A 17,535-nucleotide genomic window follows, 5' to 3' on the forward strand; every position below is an offset into this window, starting at 1 on the left:
AAAAGAAAAAGAGCAACTTAAAAATATTTTACATATGGTTTATGTATTTAACGAGTTTGTCATAGAGAAGTCCAAAAAAGACAGTGTAGAAAGAATTTCTAAGGAAACTAATGATGTTCCCAAGATTGACTGTAATGAGAAGAGTGAGAAAGATGTGACGCACGTATCTGTAATGACGATGACCACCCAAAGTGACATTGACTTTGTGACACAAGATGAAAAACAAGATGGAGGAAGTGAAGGAGACATGACAATTGACAAAGATGATCTACGAGGGACAGATGTACCATTGCCACTAAAAATAGACGACTCAGAGGCCCAACTCCAACTTAAATCTAGGAAAATCCTGCTAAAATTATGCAAAATCATTCCTGCATATGATGACAAAATCCATGTGTGCAGAAATTCAGAGATATTTGAGAGTTTTGCTGATAAGTTTGATTTGACTAATCAGGAGAAAAATAATTTGTTTAAAATTTGGCTGCCAGTAACTTTTATGAGAAGATATTCATTAGAAATGCAGAATGAGGAGTATGAAAATATGACTGATGTAGAAAGATTAAGAATTTTGATTTTCTGTGGATTGAAAGAAAATTATCCAGATCTTGATATTCTTCTAAAATTGAAGATTGGCCGGGAAGAATGTACGTTTACTTTTATGGCCATTTTTGAAAGGATTTATAAATTGGTCTGTACGAATTTGAATCAACAATCCATGATAAATTGTTTTGTAAACAAATTTAAATTCTTAAATCCTGTATCTCGTATAATTGCTACACAGAAAAATTCTTTATACGAATGCGCCCAATCCCTTGATTTTTCTAGAAAACACGAGAATCTTGAAAGGAAAACACATTTTACTAAGTTTTTGAAACCAGTCAGAATTCAATCTTATCAAAAGCCAAAATCAAAATCTCCAAAACTGATCCAAAATCAAATCTATGAAGTACGAAGAAAATTACATATTTGTTACAAACCGTATGAAAAGATTCAGGAGTCTATTAAAGAAATTTCTCTGAAAGATTTAAAATCTGAAGGCTCAGATCTGTCTGTAAAGATGGCGGAAACTGACAGACGGAAGCAGGTGAGTATCCCAGGGGGAGCTCAGCTGAACACTCCATTATCACAGCAGCTCTTCAAAGAGTCCATAGGGTTAAAACTGACCTTACTAAATACAGCATTTCAGATAATCGACAGAGAGTTACATTTTGGGATAGGAATTGGCTAAATATGTAATTATATTATATGATGAGTTATACAATGTATTATTTATTAATATGTAATTATTCTATTTCAATATAATTCTGCAGTTATATATATTAATATAATATACAGTAAATACTGTAGCATATTTGTATAAGTAGAGATTATATTAACTGCATTTTTATATATATAGCAAAATAATTAAAATATACTCCAGTAAAAAAATATTTAGAATTACAATTAAATACATTTATTAAATATATACATATGTATAAGATATTTAAATTATTTTGTTTTGAAATAAATATGAAATTAACCTTTATCTTTCATTTCCCTTAGAATTTTACTTTCAAAGCGAGGATTGAACAAAAAATACCTGTTTCATGAATTTATGTCTTATTCACACAGGAAGTTATATTAACTGCATGATTTTTATATATATATATTTAACACTAACAAAATAAATAATATATCTAACAACCTAAAAATGTGTGTACTACATGTAAATTTTCTTTCTGTAATAATCTAAAACGTGTTTTTTTTTTCCTCCCACTGCATGGTGTGACATATGTGAGTTAAGAAATATCATATAGCCTTGTTTTTTAATTTTAGGAATTTTCCTCAGCCTTACATTCAAAGGGTCTTAGTTACAGGCTTGTACCGAAATAGCGTTAGAACATTCAACTCAAGTTTCTTGTAAATGAGTCCAGTCCTTTCTATAGGTTAAAACATACTGATACTGTTAGATAATATTTGGGGAATATTCAAAGGAATATTAGAATACTAAATTTAATAGATTACAATGCGCATTGATTGATAATTAGGATACAATATTTTGGGTTCATATACATGTTTTTTATTCTTTGTATGTGAAATGTATTGTGAACGTCTATGTGTGTCACAGTTTGAGTGACAGGTAACAGAGAATATGGGCAGCTGCTAAGAGTGAACCTAATGCTAAGGGTGAATCCAATGTAAGAGTGACCAGAGCGTGGTATGTGGAATGTGGATGCACAGTTTGACAGAGGCCTCAGTCATGATTTATGGTATGTCAGAAAAAAACCCAACAATTGTGTGTTTAAAAAAAAATAATAATAATAGGATTCAGTTAAATTATTAGAATATTAAGATATATTTAAATATTATTATGCAACATATATTTCTTTGGTGATTATTATTTAATAAGTACAATAATACATCAATATGATTTTTCTAGAAAACCTACATTTAGAATAATTTTTCCAAATTATAATTTTATGATATTCAGTGTTTTTTTATAGTTACATAGATAAGTACACATCTTCAAACAAATATATGGCACAAGTTGATATGACAGTTATAAAAATAATTATTTTTCACTTGGGTTTTTACAAATTAATTTTTTCATAAAATAATATTTTTTGATATTAAGGGGGAAATGTGTTTTTGATCCTGATCACATCATCACATTTCATCAATACCTCTTCTTCACACATTTTAATAAAGAAGAAATATGAATAAGGTATTATTGGGTACAATAACAATAAATGTTATAAAAGTCATTTTTTTCTCTAATGAAGGGTATTCTATGCAAAGCTGCATAATTTCAATATTTTGGTAATCCAAGGTTATGACAACATCTACAAAAGTATTAAGGGAGTGTGTTACTGAAACATAATCTCAACATTTGTCATCAACATATAAAGGCCTTATTTTTATTTTTTATTCTCATTTTTATTTTTCATTTTTTTCCACTTTTCTTTCAATTTTTATTTTTCATTCTTATTTTTCATCAAGGAAAAATCAATATTTAATAGAGTAATGTCTACAAGCATATTGCTTTATCAAATATAGTGATCATATGGTTTCATTATATAAGAAATGTTTCAATTCCTGAGTTAAATACAACAATTCTTTCACTCATTCATTCATTTATTCATATATATATTCTTATTTTGGTTCATGGCTATACATATTTACATATTATTGGTTTATTGAACATAAATTAATAAAGTTTTAATAATAAATATCAGCACTTGTTACATAAAAGACATACTGACATCTATGGGTTCAAGAAGAAATTACACCTATGACATAAAAATGTCCAATCACATGAAGAATATGGTAAATAATATATATCATTTATTATTATTATTATTATTATTTTATTTTTCCAAATATAAACTCCATTTTAATATCATTTAATAATTATATGGATATTATTGATTGCTATGGTACGCTGTGATATTATAAGTTAGGGAAATTACCAGATTTGGTATAGAATAGGGAATGAAGACTTCAATCAAGATACTAAAGACGTTAATAAAGATTTTATATTTTTCTAAATTCAATTGATTTTTAAAAGTTGCAAGAAGAAAAGCCGTTATCCAGAAGTTCCACAAGGTAACAATGTTCTGATTTCTGAGTAATAATAGACTGTGTCAAATACAATTCATGTCACTACTGACAACAACTACAGCACCCATCACTGACTATGAGTACAGTATCAAAGATGAACTGTGTTATTACGTTCTTATCACGATCCAGTGGTTTCCTATCACCTATAAGACTTCCATGAAAGCTGGTGAACACTCAGGTAATTGTCAGGACGCTACAACCCTGACATGTGTCCTGTGCACTAAGGACTGGTTATGGTGCTATGTTTGGCAAGGAAGAGTCAATGTAACCCTTGCTGTGTTGACCAAAGACGTCACACCTGTCCCAAGACCAGTGCGGACGATATGAGGATTCCAGATGATTTCCAAGGCGAGCCAATGTAAGTCCAGGTCTCTAAAGGTGACACTGCACAGATATTAAAGCTACATTTCATCTATGAACTTTGTTTTCTTATCAACATTTGAATTTATGGACTTTGATTGACACATGACACACAGTCTCTACATATCTACATGCTATCATCTATTTCAAAAGACTTATAATAAAGATTGTTTTAAAAGAAGAAGACATCAATATGAAGACCAGATGACCTCAGACCTGAGATGCTTCAAGTAGATATAGGGAAGTATATATATATATATTTTATATGAATATTAGTCACGGCCTACCATAACATGAATTTACATATCATTATATTATTGAGAACATATAACAATATTATTATTGATATTATTTATTATATCATTTTGCTAGAGAAGAAAGTAGATCTAATTAATATTTTTAATTTGAGGGTTCCAATCAATGTCTGTCACCCTCAAAAGGGGGAATTGTTAAATATTAATTATTCTTATTTTTATTCTGTACCGAGCACATGGTTTCTTGCTGACACTATCTAAAGCTATTTCTGTGTATGTAGCTCAGAGTATAAGTTAACTCCATATACAGAAGACACGTGATCTGTAGAAACCATATAAATAACGTCTCTAAGGAGGGGGTGGGGGGCTTTTTGTCACGTGGGACGGTCACCTCCCTTCCTTCACCATCATTCTCCATGGACATGAGACAAGACACGAGGAACAACAGCTGTTAGCTACTCCATGCCATGATGACTTCAGACTTTCACACAGACAGATGACTTCTACCATTCTACCTTTTAAAGATGAGTAACAGGAGAAGCGCTGATATTTACACATGGACACTCTGTTTGTAATTGTTTCATCTACCTTTTATGTTTTTGCTGCGATGGTGGATAACTCAATAAACCACTATACTTTCGTCAGAAAATCATGACATTTTTCTTTTAAGAATAACGCACCTGGTTAAGTCTTGATTAGATATTTTTGCGCAATAACGATTTTTAACATGCAATATGATAGTTTCCACATCCAAATCGGAGAAAGGGTTTAGGAATCATAGCTCTGTAATGCATAGCGTCCTCTTTTTCAAGGGACCAAAAGTAATTGGACAATGGACTCTAAGGGCTGCAATTAACTCTGAAGGCGTCTCCCTTGTTAACCTGTAATCAATGAAGTAGTTAAAAGGTCAGGGGTGGATTCCAGGTGTGTGGTTTTGCATTTGGAAGCTGTTGCTGTGAGCAGACAACATGTGGTCAAAGGAACTCTCAATTGAGGTGAAGCAGAACATCCTGAGGCTGAAAAAAAAGAAAAAATCCATCAGAGAGATAGCAGACATGCTTGGAGTAGCAAAATCAACAGTTGGGTACATTCTGAGAAAAAAGGAATTGACTGGTGAGCTTGGGAACTCAAAAAGGCCTGGGCGTCCACGGATGACAACAGTGGTGGATGATCGCCGCATACTTAATTTGGTGAAGAAGAACCCGTTCACAACATCAACTGAAGTCCAGAACACTCTCAGTGAAGTAGGTGTATCTGTCTCTAAGTCAACAGTAAAGAGAAGACTCCATGACAGTAAATACAAAGGGTTCACATCTAGATGCAAACCATTCATCAATACCAAAAATAGACAGGCCAGAGTTAAATTTGCAGAAAAACACCTCAAGAAGCCAGCTCAGTTCTGGAAAAGTATTATATGGACAGATGAGACAAAGATCAACCTGTACCAGAATGATGGGAAGAAAAAATTTTGGAGAAGAAAGGGAACGGCACATGATCCAAGGCACACCACATCCTCTGTAAAACATGGTGGAGGCAACGTGATGGCATGGGCATGCATGGCTTTCAATGGCACTGGGTCACTTGTGTTTATTGATGACATAAGAGCAGACAAGAGTAGCCGGATGAATTCTGAAGTGTACCGGGATATACTTTCAGCCCAGATTCAGCCAAATGCTGCAAAGTTGATTGGACGGTGCTTCATAGTACAGATGGACAATGACCCCAAGCATACAGCCAAAGCTACCCAGGAGTTCATGAGTGCCAAAAAGTGGAACATTCTGCAATGGCCAAGTCAATCTCCAGATCTAAACCCAATTGAGCATGCATTTCACTTGCTCAAATCCAGACTTAAGACGGAAAGACCCACAAACAAGTAAGACCTGAAGGCTGCGGCTGTAAAGGCCTGGCAAAGCATTAAGAAGGAGGAAACCCAGCGTTTGGTGATGTCCATGGGTTCCAGACTTAAGGCAGTGATTGCCTCCAAAGGATTTGCAACAAAATATTGAAAATAAAAATATTTTGTTTGGGTTATGTTTATTTGTCCAATTACTTTTGACCTCCTAAAATGTGGAGTGTTTGTAAAGAAATGTGTACAATTCCTACATTTTCTATCAGATATTTTTGTTCAACCCTTCAAATTAAACGTTACAATCTGCACTTGAATTCTGTTGTAGAGGTTTCATTTCAAATCCAATGTGGTGGCATGCAGAGCCCAACTCGCGAAAATTGTGTCACTGTCCAAATATTTCTGGCCCTAACTGTATAACTGGAACATATGTGGTGATCTAAAAGTTGTTGCACTTCTTCTTGGACTGCAGCTTGGATATACCAAGTATTGTTGTTTTATTTGTGAGTGGGACAGTCTTGCACGAGAAATGCACTATTTCAGAAAGGACTGGCCACTCCGCGAAACCTGGTTGCTGGACAGAAGAATGTTAAACATAATCCTCTCGTTGATCCAGCAAAGATATTTCTCCCTCCTTTACATATTAAACTTGGGCTTATGAAGAATTTTGTCACAGCAATGAACAAAGAATCGGAAGCCTTTTCTTACTTGCAACAGAAATTTCCAAGAATAAGTGATGCAAAGATTAAAGAAGGTATTTTTATTGGCCCACAGATCAGAGTTATAATGAATTAACAGATACAGCTCACCGCATTGATGAGGGAAGGAGCGCTGCGCTCCTTTCCCCATCATCCCCTGTTAGCGTCTGACGTCGCAGACAAGAGCGGGAGCGGGAGCAGGGAGCACTGCTGGAACAAGAAGGAAGAGAGGAGAGTATTTATTGTCTTTTTTATGGGGGCTCCCTTATACACTACAGGATCTGCCAATGGGGGGTGCTGCCTTATACACTATAGGATGGCTGCCTTATACACTACATGATCTGCCTATGGGGGGGGGGGGGTGCTGCCTTATACATTACAGGGTCTGCCTATGGGGGGAGTGCTGCCTTATTACACTACAGGATCTGCCAATGGGGGGGTGCTTCCTAATACACTACAGGATCTGCCTATGGGGGGGAGTGCTGCCTTATTACACTACAGGATCTGACAATGGGGGGGTGCTGCCTAATACACTACAGGATCTGCCTATGGGGGGAGTGCTGCCTTATTACACTACAGGATCTGACAATGGGGGGGTGCTGCCTAATACACTACAGGATCTGCCTATGGGGGGAGTGCTGCCTTATTACACTACAGGATCTGACAATGGGGGGGTGCTGCCTAATACACTACAGGATCTGCCTATGGGGGGAGTGCTGCCTTATACCACAGGGTCTGCTTATAGGGGTACTGCCTTATACTACAGGGTCTGCCTATAGGGGTACTGTCTTGTACTATATTGAGGACTATCTGGCACATGTGGGGATTACAGTGAAGGGGCCATCATACAGTGTTGGAGCTATAAAACAGTTTGGAGTCTACTAAGGGGTCAGTATACTGTGTGGGTGGTACTATACAGTGAGGAGGCATCATACTGTGTGTAGAGGAGCTGTACAGACAGGAGACTCGGGACATTATTAAATGTAAAGTGGGCACTTATTGTTATAGGGGAACTCGGGTTACTGTGACTATCAAAGGGGCACAATATTACTTTCTAGGGGGCAAAATATGGGCACTGTTTTCTAGTAAACTTGCACCCGCATTACTATATTATAGAGGTGTGCTTTAGAATTTAGACAGCAGGTGCAGTAATAGGGTTACATACGGCACCAGCAGCTCAGTATTGGGGTATCAGGGGCAGTAATAGCGACACATAAGGCAGCAGCGGCTCAGTATTGGGGTATCAGGTGCAGTAATAGGGACACATACGGCAGCAGTGGCTCAGTATTGGGGTGTCAGGTGCAGTAATAGGGACACATACAGCAGCAGCAGCTCAGTATTGGGGTATCAGGGGCAGTAATAGGGACACATACGGCAGCAGTGGCTCAGTATTGGGGTGTCAGGTGCAGTAATAGGGACACATACAGCAGCAGCAGCTCAGTATTGGGGTATCAGGGGCAGTAATAGGGACACATACGGCAGAGCGGCTCAGTATTGGGGTATCAGGTGCAGTAATAGGGACACATACGGCAGCAGTGGCTCAGTATTGGGGTGTCAGGTGCAGTAATAGGGACACATACAGCAGCAGCTCAGTATCGGGGTATCAGGGGCAGTAATAAGGACACATACGGCAGCAGCAGCTCAGTATTGGGGCATTAGTGGCAGTAATAAGGACACATACGGCAACAGCGCCTCAGTATTGGGGTATCAGGGGCAGTAATAGGGCCACATACGGCAACAGCAGCTCAGTTTTGGGGTATCAGGTGCAGTAATAGGGACACATACAGCAGCAGTAGCTCAGTATTGGGGTATCAGGTGCAGTAATAGGGACACATACAGCAGCAGTAGCTCAGTATTGGGGTATCAGGTGGAGTAATAGGGACACATACGGCAGCAGCGGCTCAGTATTGGGGTATCAGGTGCAGTAATAGGGACATATATGGCAGCAGCGCCTCAGTATTGGGGTATCAGGGGCAGTAATAGGGCCACATACGGCAACAGCAGCTCAGTTTTGGGGTATCAGGTGCAGTAATAGGGACACATACAGCAGCAGCGGCTCAGTATTGGGGTATCAGCAGGATGAGGAGTTTGTGCAGGTTGGGAATAGATGGTGATGAGGCTGGAATATGAGAAGTGAAATGTGTCTTTGTTGTATTCTCTGCAGACGAGTCCTGGATGGAAGAAGTTGTCATGTCGGGTCGGCTTGAGTCAGATGGAAAAGACGGAAAAAGTGAACGATTCCATCAGAGAACATAAGCGGTAAGACATTATCTGTAAGTGTGCTGTGATCTCTTATATGTTCTGTAGGGCTGTATTTACCACTGACCATATGGCGGTAATATCCATGTTGGTTCTCCTCCACTCCTCCACTATTAGGACGCGTCACCGAATTGTAATGAAGATTACCTGGTTAGGGGCCCACCCAGGAGCTTCGCTCCCCTTGAACCAAAACCCTAGCTACGCCTCTGTGTACATGCAAAAGAATTTAGGAGTGACTACAATATGTTTTATACTTCACAGTGGTCGTGACTTTTAAAAATTGTTACTGGAGCGCTGATACTTTGCATGGAAAGAACTACAGGAGGGTGACATTCAGGGCTTTCTTTAGGCTATTTTTGTAAAAAAGAAAAAGAAAAAAAGCTCAGCCATTCAATCAGCTCCCACTGTCTAGAATTACTATTTAAGACTATGAAAACAGGAATGGAGTGACAGATCTATTTCTGCTCATTTGCGCAATTGTTGCACAATCTGCCTAATCTGACTTTTTGCAGCATATAAAAACATGCATAAAGTAAAGAAGAAAAAAAGAACGCACATATTGTACATACCCCACTTTTCTATTTTGTAGCGGTTGGCACAGGAAGACATATCTACAATGACTTGGCTGCTAATAAGCTGTTGGCATGTTCAGTACCTGCCTATTACAGAGCTGTGATTGGACATAGATGTGATACTTTTGCAACTTGACAACAGTAAGGAAGGGATGCAAAGTAGCACAGCAATGTATATAGTACAAATTTGAAGAAATATATGTCAATTATTTGAATGTAATTTTGCCTTATTGTTTTTTGTATAAGGGTATGTGCACACGTTGCGGATTTCCTGCAGATCAGCAGCTTTTTTTCCGCTCAGAAACGCTGCAGATCCGCAAGTGATTTACAGTACAATGTAAATCAATGGGGGAAAAAAAATGCTGTGCTAATGGTGCGGAAAATTCCCTGCGGAAACGCTGCGGATTAAAAGAAGTAGCATCTTTTTTGTGGATCTGCGGCGTTTTTGTACTTAATATATTTTAGAAATCCGCAGGGGTAAAAAAGGCAGAAAATCTGCAGTAAATCAGCAGCAAATCCGCACAAAAAACGCGACAAGTCCGCACCTGCATTTTCTGCCAAGAAATGCAGAATCCGCACCAAAAATTCCTAAGCCTAATCCGCAACGTGTGCACATAGCCTAAAAGTCTTAAATGGAATTTGTCACCAGTTTTTTGCTACTCTATCCGAGAGCAGCACAATGTAGGGGTAGAGATCCCAATTCCAGTGATGTGTCACTTACTGGGCTGTTTGCTGCAATTATGATTAAAAACTGCTTCAGCTGCTGCAGATCTTCCAGATTTCTGAATGTTGAGCTCTGTATAAAAACACCCACACAATTAGTTGGCAGGTTTTTGTGTACACTGTGCAAAGACAGGAAGAAGACAATGAGTTGTGGGTGGGAGTTATGAACAGCTCATGAATATGGGGGAATATAAGGCAGCAGGTTTACAAGTGCTTTAGTGGTAATCTCCTGCTGATAAGATAGAGATTTCATCAAAACTACAGCAAGCAGCCCAGTAAGTGACACATTGCTGGAATCAGGGTCTCTGTCACTACGTTATGCTATTCTCAGATCAGGTGGCAAAACCTGGTGAGAGTTTCTCTTTAAATATAGACTAGTGCTGACAACTGTATATGCAACAACTCTCATCAACCCATCCACCCAGAGTGACCGTTTCTCACGTCATTGCTTGGTATATTGACTCCACTCCATATCTCATTGCAAACTCATCCACTATTTCCTGTGCAGTCTCATCAAAGTAAACCTTCCAGGCATCATCCCCTTTGGCATCAGGAATTTTTACAACCCCATTGTTCTGTACATCTGTAAGGAAATGGAACAGGTTCTAAAAGAAAAGAAAATGTGAATTACTGATGATATCCCAATGTTGTTGTTCACTGAAACCAAATACAAAGTGGTAAAAAGCCACCGGCATATTCTCTGACACAACAGGTGAATGATGATCGGTTTGGGCGCCTGTTTACAAACCTCATGTAGACAGGTGTACTGGACATGATATGGAGCCACCTTCTCCTCGCCTTTAATCTCCACGCTAATGTGCAGCCTGATAGCACCAGATACTGCGGATTTGTCTGTGCGCTTATCTGGGAAAAAAACAAAACAAAACTTTTTTTCTTACAAATGATAACAAAAAAAAGTAGACAAAACCTATTAACAGGGAGGATCTCTGTATTCTAGAGAGGATTCATGTATCCTTTAAACTAACGTTTTATTTGGTCCGTGTGTACAATGGACCGCACACAGACAGCACACCGACCAATTGTTACCTATCTGCTAGTGCTTGTGTGATATTTTCTTTCTAGACCCCTGTACATGTGGAAAAAAATTGAACCATGCCCTTGTCTGGTCAATGTTATCATGCTGTGTGGGGGCAAAACAATCATATCAGCAGTTGTTTTTATTTATTAATCTCACTTACATAGCACCGGAAGATAGCAAAGTGTTTTCAAGTTGTACTTTACTCGGTTTGAAATATAATTAAGAAATAGCAGTTAACAGGAACAGTGGAGGTCAAGATAAGGTCTGGAAGACTAAGCAAAATTTCAGTGAGAGCTGCTTGTTGGATTTCAAGAGAGGCAAGTCAGAACCCCCGCTTGACTGCAAAAGACCATCAGAAAGATTTAGCAGACTTTGGAGTTGTGGTACATTGTTCTACTATTCAGAGACATCTGCACAAATATGGCTTTCATGGCAGAGTCATCAGAAGAAAACCTCTCCTGTTTCCTAACTATAAAATTAAAGGGAACCTGTCACCCCGTTTTTTGAGATTGAGCTATAAATACTGTTAAATAGGGCCTGCGCTGTGCGTTACTATAGTGTATGTAGTGTACCCTGATTCCCCATGTATGCTGAGAAATACATTACCAAAGTCGCCGTTTTCGCCTGTCAATCAGGCTGGTCTGGTCAGGTGGGCGTGTTCACAGCGCTCTTTTCTTCCCCAGCTTTCCGTTGGTGGCGTAGTGGTGTGCGCATGTCCAGAGTTCCGACTTCCCTGCGCCCACGTGAAGACACAGCGCGCGATCTGCGCTGTAATCCCTTGCATCGGTGGGGGCGGCCATCTTCCTGTGGCCGCGCGTGCGCAGATGGAGTACTCTGCTGCACGGGGCTTCAGGAAAATGGCCGCGGGCAGCCGCGCGTGCGCATTAGAGATCGCGGCGGCCATTTTCCCAAAGCCGAGTTTGCATCTCGGCTTTGGGAAAATGGCCGCCGCGATCTCTAATGCGCACGCGCGGCTGCCCGCGGCCATTTTCCTGAAGCCCCGTGCAGCAGAGCACTCCATCTGCGCACGCGCGGCCCCAGGAAGATGGCCGCCCCCACCGATGCAAGGGATTACAGCGCAGATCGCGCGCTGTGTCTTCACGTGGGCGCAGGGAAGTCGGAACTCTGGACATGCGCACACCACTACGCCACCAACGGAAAGCTGGGGAAGAAAAGAGCGCTGTGAACACGCCCACCTGACCAGACCAGCCTGATTGACAGGCGAAAACGGCGACTTTGGTAATGTATTTCTCAGCATACATGGGGAATCGGGGTACACTACATACACTATAGTAACGCACAGCGCAGGCCCTATTTAACAGTATTTATAGCTCAATCTCAAAAAACGGGGTGACAGGTTCCCTTTAAGTGTCAGAAGTATGCAAAAGAACATCTAAGCACATTGCTATCTTCGTATAGCCTTCTACTGCTTTGTGGGCCTCCAACATTTTCAGAGTGCTAGGCAGCTGCTTAGAAGAACCCATGGCTCCTGTTTTGTAGCACAAGGTTAGAGGAGGCTGGGTTTTTATAAAGCTGGAAAATTTGCATCCACTGGATTTCCTAACGATGATAGTGAACAAGCCATAACCTTAACTGGCCAAATAAGGTCTGAAACATTGGTCAAAGTTATCTGAGCACACAAATCTCCGAGGGTGCTCAATCTTTTGCATCACTCCATTTTCCTTTTAGTAATTTTTAAAATGTAAAATATTACTATATATATACAGCTCTAGCAAAAATTATGAGACCACCACATCAAAACCCAGTCATGGGCAGCCCAATCTCCAGACCTGAATCCCATTGAAAACCTCTGGAATGCAATCAAGAGGATGATGGATAGTCACTCACAAGCCATCAAACAAAGAACTGCTTAAATTTTTGCGCCAGAAACAGTGTGAAAGACTGGTGGAAAGCATGCCAAGACGCATGAAAGCTGTGATTAAAAATCATGGTTATTCCACAAAATATTGATTCCTGAACCACAACCCCTGGCAAAAATTATGGAATCACCGGCCTTGGAGGATGTTCATTCAGTTGTTTAATTTTGTAGAAAAAAAGCAGATCACAGACATGGCACAAAACTAAAGACATTTCAAATGGAAACTTTCTGGCTTTAAGAAACACTAAAAGAAATCAAGAACAAAAAATGTGGTAGTCAGTAATGGTTACTTTTTTTTAACCAAGCATAGGGGAAAAATTATGGAATCACTCAATTCTGAGGAAAAAATTATGGAATCACCCTGTAAATTTTCATACACAAAAATAACACCTGCATCAAATTAGATCTGCTCATTAGTCTGCATCTAAAAAGGAGTCATCACACCTTGGAGAGCTGTTACACCAAGTGGACTGACATGAATCATGGCTCCAACATGAGAGATGTCAATTGAAACAAAGGAGAGGATTATCAAACTCTTAAAAGAGGGTAAATCCTCACGCAATGTTGCAAAAGATGTTGGTTGTTCAGTCAGCTGTGTCTAAAATCTGGACCAAATACAAACAACATGGGAAGGTTGTTAAAGGCAAACATACTGGTAGACCAAGGAAGACATCAAAGCATCAAGACCGGAAACTTAAAGCAATATGTATCCAAAACAGGAAATGCACAACAAAACAAATGAGGAACAAATAGGTGGAAACTGGAGTCAACGTCTGTGACCAAACTGTAAGAAACCGCCTAAAGGAAATGAGATTTACATACAGAAAAGCTAAACGAAAGCCATCATTAACACCTAAACAGAAAAAAAACAAGGTTACAATGGGCTAAGGAAAAGCAATCGTGGACTGTGGATGACTGGATGAAAGTCATTTTCAGTGATGAATCACAAATCTGCATTGGGCAAGGTGATGATGCTGGAACTTTTGTTTGGTGCCGTTCCAATGAGATTTATAAAGATGACTGCCTGAAGAGAACATGCAAATTTCCACAGTTATTGATGATGTGGGGCTGCATGTCAGGTAAAGGCACTGGGGAGATGGCTGTCATTACATCTTCAATAAATGCACAAGTTTATGTTGATATTTTTTGGACACTTTTCTTATCCTATCAATTGAAAGGCTGTTTGGGGATGATATCATTTTTCAAGATGATAATGCATCCTGCCATATAGCAAAAGCTGTGAAAACATTCCTTGAAAAAAGACATATAAGGTCAATGTCATGGCCTGCAAATAGTCCGGATCTCAATCCAATTGAACATCTTTGGTGGAAGTTGAAGAAAATGGTCCATGACAAGGCTGCAACCTGCAAAGCTGATCTGGCAACAGCAATCAGAGAAAGTTGGAGCCAGATTGATGAAGAGTGCTGTTTGACACCATTAAGGCCAGTCTCACACGTCCAGATAATTCCGGTACCGGAAAAATCGTTACCGGAATTATCCGTGTCTGTGTGTCCTTTGCTTACCATGAACATCAGTGTGGCACACGTGCGGCACACGTGCGGCAGCCGTGTGCCGCCCATGTGCCAACTGGGTACCACACGGACCGTGCAGGAGACAACGCTACAAGTAAGCGCTGTCCCCTGCATCTGGTGCTGAAGCCGCCATTCATATCTTCTCTCCAGCAGCGTTCGCTAGAGAGAAGATATGAAAAATCCTTTTTTTTTTCGTGTTTAAAATAAAGATCCCTGTCCCCAACCCCCTCCCACCCCGTGCGCCCGGCCGCTGTTACTAAAATACTCACCCGGCTCCCTCGAAGCGTCCTCTCCGCGCCGCACCTCCTCCTGTATGAGCGGTCATGTGGTGCCGCCCATTACAGTCATGAATATGCGGCTCCACCCCTATGTGAGGTGGAGCCGCATATCCATGACTGTAATGAGCGGCACCATGTGACCGCTCATACAGGAGATGCTGGCGCTGAGAGGACGCTGTGAGGGAGCCGGGTGAGTATTTTATTAACAGCGGGCGGGTGCACAGGGGGTGGGAGGGGACAGGGATCTTTATTTTAAACACGAAAAATAAAAAAAACAAAGGATTTTTCATATCTTCTCTCCAGCGAACGCTGCTGGAAAAAAGATATGAATGGCGGCTTCAGCACCACGCTGGGGGGACAGCGCTTACTGTAGCGCTGTCTCCTGCACGGCACATGGACTGCACACGGACAGCGTCTGTGTGCGGTACGTGTTTTACACGGACCCATTGACTTTAATGGGTCCATGTAATCCGTGCGCTCCCACGAACACTGACATGTCTCCGTGATTTGCACACGGACACACGGTCCGTGAAAACATGCTGACATGTGCAGAGACACATTGATTTCAATGTGTCTACGTGAGTCAGTGTCTCCGGTACGTGAGGAAACTGTCACCTCACGTACCGGAGCCACTGACGTGTGAAACCGGCCTAACAGACTGCAAGCTGTTATAAAAGCCAGAGGTGGTGCAAAAAAAAACTAGTGATGTGTTGGAGTGTTTTTTTGTTTGTTTGTTTTTCATGATTCCATAATTTTTCCCCTATGCTTGGTTGAAAAATAGTAACCATTACTGACTACCACATTTTTTCTTCTTGATTTCTTTTAGTGTTTCTTAAAGCCAGAAAGTTGCCATTTGAAATGACTTTAGTTTTGTGCCATGTCTGTGATCTGCTTTTTTTCTACAAAATTAAACAACTGAATGAGCATCCTCCAAGGCTGGTGATTCCATAATTTTTGCCAGGGGTTGTATTCCTGAGTTAAAACATTAGCATTGTTGTTTCTAAATTATTATGAACTTGTTTTCTTTGCATTATTTGAGGTCTGAAAGCACTGTTTTGTTTCTTTTAATTTCGACCATTTTTCTTTGTCAGGAAAAAATACAAAATTTATTGCTTGGAAATTCGGACACATGTTGTCAGAAGTTTACAAAATAAAGGAACAATTTACATTTTACTCAAAAATATACCTATGAAGAGAAAAATCAGACAAACTGAACATTTTGCAGTGGTCTTTTAATTTTTGCTAGATAGATAGATAGATAGATAGATAGATAGATAGATAGATAGATAGATAGATAGATAGATAGCTGGCAATTCAGAAGACGCGCACAGTAATCCGCACAAAAAATTGACATGCTGTGGAAAAAACAACGCTGCGTTTCCGCGTTTTTTTTCCGTAGCATGTGCACTGCAGATTTTGTTTTCCATACATTTACATGGTACTGTAAACTCATGGAAAACAGCTGCAGATCCGCAGCGTCAAATCCACTGCGGATCCGCAGTAAAATCCACAACATGTGGATAGATAGATATAACAAGTGATCAGACAATTGCAGGTTCACTAACAAAGTGAAAAAAACAACAAGGTTTAAAAAAAAATTGAAAAACACATGGAAAATCAAATCCCTTTTCTCCCATTAAAAATATAGATATTAAAAAGTATGCATATGTAGTTGCACTGCATCCATAACAGTCCAATCTATTAAGATATAAAATCAATCAATTTTGGTCACTGCAATGGTGCAAAAAATGCATAAAAAAGTCATTAAAATGTAATTTATATCCAAACATGTGTCACATAACCAAAATATGGTCAAAAAAATTGTTGCCTTGTCCTGAAAAAATAAGACCACACAAGGCCTAAAATGTTACTAGTTTGAGAAAATTATTACACAACACTTTTTTTTTTTTTTAAACTTCCAATTTTGCACATTTTTTTCACTACTAAAATAATATAAAAACCGGACAAGTTTGATTTAGCCGTAATAGTGATGACAAGTAAAATCATGATGCCAGGTCTTTTTTACCACAAAGTGGACGTTGCAAAAACAATTCCCAAAAAACAATGTCAGAATTGCAGGGGGGGTTTTCTCAAGATTTCATCACAATATAATATTTTTTTTGCAATTTGCCAATACTATGAGGTAAAATGAATGGGGCCAATCAATACAACTTGTTCAGCAAAAAGGCAATCACTTAAACATCTAAGTGGACAGAAAACAAAAAAGTACTGGCTCCTGGATAAAGAGTCCGACATTAGACATGTTGGGAAGGGGTTGAGGGGGTTCATGCTTGTAAGGTCATTACCCAACTTTTAAAGTATTATTTTAAATATTGGGGTTTGGCTTCATGACTGCCTACCTTGTTCAAAGGTTAAGTCCATAATCCTTAAATATAGCAATAATTAGCAAATAATTAGCTAAATCTATTTATTTGCATTAATTTAATAGTTTATAATCTCTAGATCATTTCTGGAGTCTCCTCAAACTGAATTGC

General features: G+C 39.4%; 1 protein-coding gene across 1 annotated transcript in view; it reads right to left on the reverse strand.

Annotated features, from left to right (window-relative positions):
- UNC13A (unc-13 homolog A) overlaps window positions 1-17,535 on the reverse strand; it is a 381,474-nt gene that overhangs the window by 160,628 nt on the left and 203,311 nt on the right. The window contains exons 20-21 of the mRNA XM_069741790.1: window positions 11,061-11,176; window positions 10,754-10,917 (exon numbers count right to left, since the gene is read on the reverse strand). Coding sequence (XP_069597891.1) covers window positions 10,754-10,917; window positions 11,061-11,176 — 280 coding nt within the window. The remainder of the gene's footprint in view (window positions 1-10,753; window positions 10,918-11,060; window positions 11,177-17,535) is intronic.

Source organism: Ranitomeya imitator, chromosome 1 (assembly GCF_032444005.1).
Source record: "Ranitomeya imitator isolate aRanImi1 chromosome 1, aRanImi1.pri, whole genome shotgun sequence".
NCBI classification, from domain to species: Eukaryota; Metazoa; Chordata; class Amphibia; order Anura; family Dendrobatidae; genus Ranitomeya; species Ranitomeya imitator.